General features: G+C 45.1%; 1 protein-coding gene across 6 annotated transcripts in view; it reads right to left on the bottom strand.

Moving 5' to 3' along the window:
* Positions 1 to 6: 6 nt before the first annotated feature.
* The window catches only part of NSD3 (nuclear receptor binding SET domain protein 3), a 32,289-nt gene continuing 26,295 nt past the window's right edge, over positions 7 to 6,000 (bottom strand). For 4 of the 6 annotated variants that reach the window (XM_083880544.1, XM_083880547.1, XM_083880545.1 and 1 more), the window contains 8 exons: positions 5,256 to 5,458; positions 4,679 to 4,791; positions 3,988 to 4,257; positions 2,921 to 3,037; positions 2,680 to 2,821; positions 2,302 to 2,408; positions 1,774 to 1,978; positions 7 to 1,020 (listed from right to left, as the gene is read on the bottom strand). In XM_083880544.1, the coding sequence (XP_083736670.1) occupies positions 779 to 1,020; positions 1,774 to 1,978; positions 2,302 to 2,408; positions 2,680 to 2,821; positions 2,921 to 3,037; positions 3,988 to 4,257; positions 4,679 to 4,791; positions 5,256 to 5,458 (1,399 nt within the window). In that variant the 3' untranslated portion in view covers positions 7 to 778. Of the gene's footprint in view, positions 1,021 to 1,773; positions 1,979 to 2,301; positions 2,409 to 2,679; positions 2,822 to 2,920; positions 3,038 to 3,987; positions 4,258 to 4,678; positions 4,792 to 5,255; positions 5,459 to 6,000 lie in introns of those variants that run through there. The other 2 variants (XM_083880548.1, XR_014591995.1) reach the window with 2 other exon arrangements.

Here is a 6,000-nt window from a genome sequence, read left to right as displayed (position 1 = left end):
TGAAGAAATGACTGCTGTGCAACTAAACTCTGAATTCTTGCATGTCTGCAGACGCCCGAGGCAGCTCTGGAGCAAGGAACCACCATTTCTTCCCCACTGCCAGACCTTGTGTTACAAGCACTTCCCAGAAGTCACACACCTGATTTCTCACAGGAAAAGCTTCACAATAATAATTCGTAAGTAAACATGAGAGACAACCTACCTTCTCCAATGCCTTTAACAATAAGCACTGGAACAGAGGCATTTCAGAGCCACCTGGTCTGACACCCACACCTGTCTGTTTGGCATCTCAGTGTTACAGAGGGGAGGGAGAGGGAGGCTTTGCTCTTTCCATAAACTAGACACAAAAAGTTACGTTGGCTTCGCTGTTTTTTGTTTTTAAAGACATGATGACTGATCAAAGCCAGATCTTCAACACCCTTTCAGAATTAAATAAATAAATATGTGGCTATGCTTTGCTTTCTAACACTCAAAGAACATTATTTTAAACAGAATATTCTTTTCACTGTCAAAAGGTTTACGGTTTTTCTTCAAAGGCCAAGACGCTCCTGGTTTCCGACAGTAAGAGCTGCTGTAGCACATTCAAGGGTAAAAGAAAGACCAAACAATAAAAAAACCAAACACCACTGCCTGGTCCTTCTCGCTCAGGTCAATGGTCCCGTTCCAGCCCACACGTGACGGCTGCGAGGACAAAGCCGAGTGTGGCATTGCAACCTCTCTGAGTTCATCGCCTGCTGCCCCCCTCTTCTCCCCTTCCCGTGTTTGTTCTTAACCAAATTCACTCCTTTGCCTCTTCCACAGCGTTCTGTGCTTCCAATTTGCACTTGATCTTGCTCCAGTACTCGGGTGCCACGGGAGATTTGGGGTCGTGTGCGGAGCAGCAGAGGCGGCCATCCAGCGCCGACGGCACCAGCGCTCCCTTCTCGTGATCCTTGCAGAAGGAATGGGGGCAAAACTCACAGAAGGACACGGCAGGATTGCTACAGATGTCACACTGATGCCACGGACATTCCCACTTTCCTGAGGATGGGAGGAGAGAGGGAAAGGAAGCTGGAGTTAGTGCACTTCTGACACAGCACTGGCCTTTAACCCTCACCCAGTGTTGGATTGCTCAGATGAATGAAAACAAAGTTCAGAAAAATCAGCTGCTACTTCTGCTTCTCATGTACAAGAATCTGACTGAACACAACTCTGTTTTGCTATTTTTTAGGCCTCTCTTGGCCCAGAAAATTACTGCATCCACAACCAGACCTTAAAACAATCAGATCTGCTTCCTTGGGCATCAGGGCACCAAATGTCCTTGCAAAGACAGGGTTTGTTTTCTACATTTTCCTGATTTATGAGCATCTCACATTGCCCTGGACACTCTGCTCCTCAAATGGCACCTCCAAAGGAAGCTTTAGGTCAGCCCTACACATTCTGCTGGCTTTGTTGGTGTTTGAACTGTCATTTGCTTGTGCTAGGACACCAAGACAATGCTCGTGTTTTAATCAAAATAATATGAAGTTTGATTCAAGGAGAGGAACAAGAACAACACTACAAAGTATGACAAAGCCTCTGCTCACCAGTTCCATTTAGGAACAGTGCCCTGGTCTATTGCTAAAAGTGAGTGGTATTGCAAAAGCGAATTTGGTGCACGTAGTGCAAAAAAATACTGCATTTAACATAAGTGAACACTGTATTTTATGTACATCAATGCTGCATTTCACCTCCAACACTGTATTGTAGCAGGAAGGAAAAGTTGAGCAGGAGGAGCCACATGACTGTCCTTACCAAAAGGTGGTTGAGTCAGGTTAAGGCATAGGAGGTGGTATGCTTTGGGACAGTCCTTCTTATCACACATGACCAGCTCTCCCCCATCTCCACACTGGAAACAATTATCTTCATGCATCTGCTTCTGTTCTGTTTTTATTTTCCGCTTCTTCTGCTTTAATTTTGCATTTTTCACCTTCTCTTCATTTGCCGTTGCAAATGCTGTCTAAGAAGGAGAAAATCACAACACAGAGTCACTTATAAACCTTTGTCATTTGAGTCAATTTTGGGTTATTATTTGCATGAACTCTTCTTAAATGAGATCCATTTAAAATCGTTTTTAAGCTCTGAAAGCCAGAAGTGCTCATTCAGATGTTTCAGAATTAACTCCAACCAGACCCAACAGCATGGCAGGGCACACTATAAAATCTTTGGAGGCTTCCAAGGGTAGAAAGTATTAAACAGGCTAAAGAGTGAAATAAATCAAAACCCTCTTTGCCCTACAGAATTGCTGGATTTGGGAGGAGAAGCTGCAGTTTCACTCTGTACCTTGGGCCGCACTCCCAGGAAGCCGCTGCAGTTTTCTGCTCCGCAGTGACACTCGGTCCTGCCATTGCCCAGGCAATCCAGGTTGTAATTGAATGTTAACTCCATTCCTAAAATTTAAAGAAGAAACAACTCACCCAGATGGACACTGAGGGAAGACAGGCCTGTGACAATGACAATTTCATGAGCATTTGTTACCATGAGACCCCTGCTAAAACTGGAACCTCAAGTATCATCTCCACTCCAATGAATGACAAAGTTCCTAAACACTTTCAATATTAATAACTTCAAAGAAAAAAAAAAAAAAAATCATGATTCTAAGTGAGGAACTTGGCCACTGCAAGACAAAAGCAAACATGCCAAAGAGTGCCATCCTTTTACCTGCAGGAATGTCACAAAGAGCAAACAGTCCAACTCTAATGTCACCATTCACTGTCCACTTCTGTGTTTCACAGTTTGGGTTACAACTATGGTTCATAAAACGAGAGTAGTTCCCCTTTGGGCCAGCATCTATTATTCGGTCCTTCAAGGAAAAAGACAAAGATGTGTTTAGTCCTAACAAAGCAAAGAGGTTTTCCTGCTGCTGAGTGACATTTGCTATCCAACAAGACACAATATTCACCTTGGTCACAGTTAGCATATAAAAATTGGTGACACTGTTCTCGTGGGCACGTTTGATCCGCAGCCGGCACTCCTCCTCGTCAATCAGCTCCCCAACATATTCATTCACAAATTCACCCTGCAAAGGAAAGGAGAACAAAAGTAAGAAATCTATGCATCCTAATCACGATGATAAAGGGAAGCGGCACAGAAAAAAGCATTTCCTATAAAAAAGGCTCTGATCATCACAAAAAGCATTACTGGTCTAACAGGCATAATGTGAATACATGCACCAGGTGATTGCTGTCCAAGCAATACAAAAGGCAGCCCTGTTCCTGCATTCAGTACACAAAACAATTGTCAGGTCTATTTCAACCTGCCCATTTTCTTTCATAGAGGACCATGCAGCAATACTCATGGACTCCTCAGGAAATGGGAACTGTTACAGTATTTTCTCTACATACTTCACTTTTATTAGAACCTTAGTAGTCAATAAACTCAGAACATTTGCAGTAACACGGTTTTCATGACTTGCAGATTTAAAAAGTTTCGAATTTAATAAAATTAACGGGCTAAACCCCATGTTTAAAAGCAGCCCTCCAGGCCAAGAGTGCCTTCTAAGGAAAATCAGAAGAGCTGGGAAGTGACTGACACCTCAATACAAGGTCACCAACACACTGGGCACAGCTGCCTAGGGGTTAAAACACAGTTCACCCTCTGGAGGTGCAGAGTGCAAGGCTTTCCCTATGACCCACCCTGCTGGCTGTCACAGCCCTGTCCTGGCTCTCTCTACCTTTTTAATGCTCCTCTTGGTGCACAGGCACAGCTGGGCACAGCTGCCTAGGGGTTAAAACACAGTTTTCACCCTCTGGAGGTGCAGAGTGCAATGTTTTCACCTAGACCCACCCTGGTGGCTGTCGCAGCCCTGTCCTGGCTCTCTCTACCTTTTTGATGCTCCTCTTGGTGCGCAGGCCCCAGCTGCCCAGGGTTTAAAACACAGTTTTCACCCTCTGGAGGTGCAGAGTTCAAGGCTTTCCCCATGACCCACCCTGGTGGCTGTCACAGCCTCTGAGTCCTGGCTCTCTCTACCTTTTTGATGCTCCTCTTGGTGCGCAGGCCCCAGCCGCGGCGCTCGGTCTTGATGATCTCGGCGTCGGGGTAGAGCCTCTTGGTGAAGCACTGGTTCTGGCAGCGCTCCCCGGCCGGGCACACCTGCGGGTGGCACTCGTACTGCAGCATCCTGTTGAGGCACTCGGACTCCAGCCCGCAGGGGTTCTCGTCTGAAGGTTTGCAGTTACAGCGCGGGATCTCCGACAGGTCGGCCACCTGGATCTGAACCTTCCCTATCACCTTGTTGGACTGGGGAACAAACGGGGAGAACAAAAGGATGAAGGTGATGTGCTGGGAACGCAGAGTCAACAACTGACATGAAAAGGCAAAAATAAAAATTATTTTATCCTTTATTTTATACAAGAGACTAGTGAAAAGAACAGTGAAATGATTTACGTGAATTTCTCTAATTGAACACCTTGGTATAACTACATAACTTAGAATCACAGAACACTGTGGGTTGGAAGGGGCCTTAAAGACCATCCAGTCCTAAACCAGGCCATGGGCAGGGACACCTTCCACTAGACCAGGTTGTTTTGATCCCCATCCAACCCATCCTTGAAGGCTGCCAGGGAGTGGGCAGCCACACCTTCTCTAGGCATCCTTACTCATGCACAGGGCAACTTCCTCATACACAGAATAAAAATAGAAAAGAAAGAGGCCAACTCACTTTAATGTGTTTATAGGGCGGAGGTTTCCTTGAATTCCTTTCAATTTCCAATGCCTCTTTGCTTTCTCTTTGTGCTTTCAGTTCCTGGAAACGTTTTGCTGCTTCTTCAAGTGCTGTGCAAGGAATTCAGAATAGAAAGCAATCAGCCCCAGCTGCTGCTAATCAAATATGTACATGTACATGTATCCATTCAATTCTTTTTTTTTTAAGACTAGGAACAGAACTCTATTGACAAAAAGACAAGCTAAAAATTAGTTATTGCAATTTATCATGAATTTATCATCATTGGTACTTTCAGCAGGTACCAAGATACTGAACAATGATCCCATGCAGCAGAGCCCAAGATCCATCTTAACATTTCCCCGTTTGTGGAAGCACTGAACTGGCCCACAACAACACACAATGAGTAGGCATTTAAACACATTTTTATCTGCAGTCAAGGGATCAAAACAATGCTTGGATTTCACATGAACACAGAACACTAGTCACATAATATTCCCATGCAGGTTAAGTGGTGATGGAGACACAAACACGTGGAATTTTGTCATAAACCACTATAAACTTTGTTTGATTTTACCTTTCTTGAAGGTCTTGTTAATACTAGTTTGCCCCTCAGCAAAGCTTTTATCTCCTTCAACATAAGGGAAAACTCTGCCCTGGTGTACCCAATAGTAGTCATGTGAACCAAAGAAAAATACTGGGAAGTCCCCGATATCATGTTTGAGGCCCTGTATGTTGAGAGGCACAGACCTGGGATTGCAGATCTCTGCTGGCCACCACCTGCAGAGCAGGAGAGAAAAGAAGAATGTAAGTTCCCTGAAGCAGAACTTCCCAGTTTCCCTAATGGGACTGAGAAATAAGAACCGTTTTCTTTTCTTAAGGAAATTAATTCCTCCTCAAGCAGCCAAGGCTCCTGCTGGCAATGCCTGTGAAGCTCCACGCAAAACACAAGCAACGTTCTTACTCCAAATTCTGGAAAAGCCGCATAAGAATATCCGTGGCCTGAGAGTGTTTTTCCAGGATCACCTGTGAACACCCGTATTGCTGCAGCTGACTAAAGCAAACAGCAGCAAGGACAGCTGGGCTCTGCCAGGCCCTGCTTTCCCACATCCTGATCCTGCTCTGCAGAGCAAAGGTGTGAGCAATCCAGTCCACCACTGCCTGGGAGAAGCAGGAGCATTGCAGGGGTGACATCCGTGCCTGACCCCAAGCAGAGGAATTACTGTACTTCTAACTCTTGTTCACGATGATTGAGCTGCTTTATCTTCCTGCAATTCCAGAGTGCAATCAAAACATCCAAAAAAGCATTAGAACCCCCAGAA

This window comes from Zosterops lateralis (assembly GCF_965231275.1).
Source record: "Zosterops lateralis genome assembly, chromosome: 30".
In the NCBI taxonomy this organism is placed as follows: Eukaryota; Metazoa; Chordata; class Aves; order Passeriformes; family Zosteropidae; genus Zosterops; species Zosterops lateralis.
Note: the sequence above shows the minus strand (reverse complement) of the source record. Positions and strands in the feature narration are given on the sequence as shown.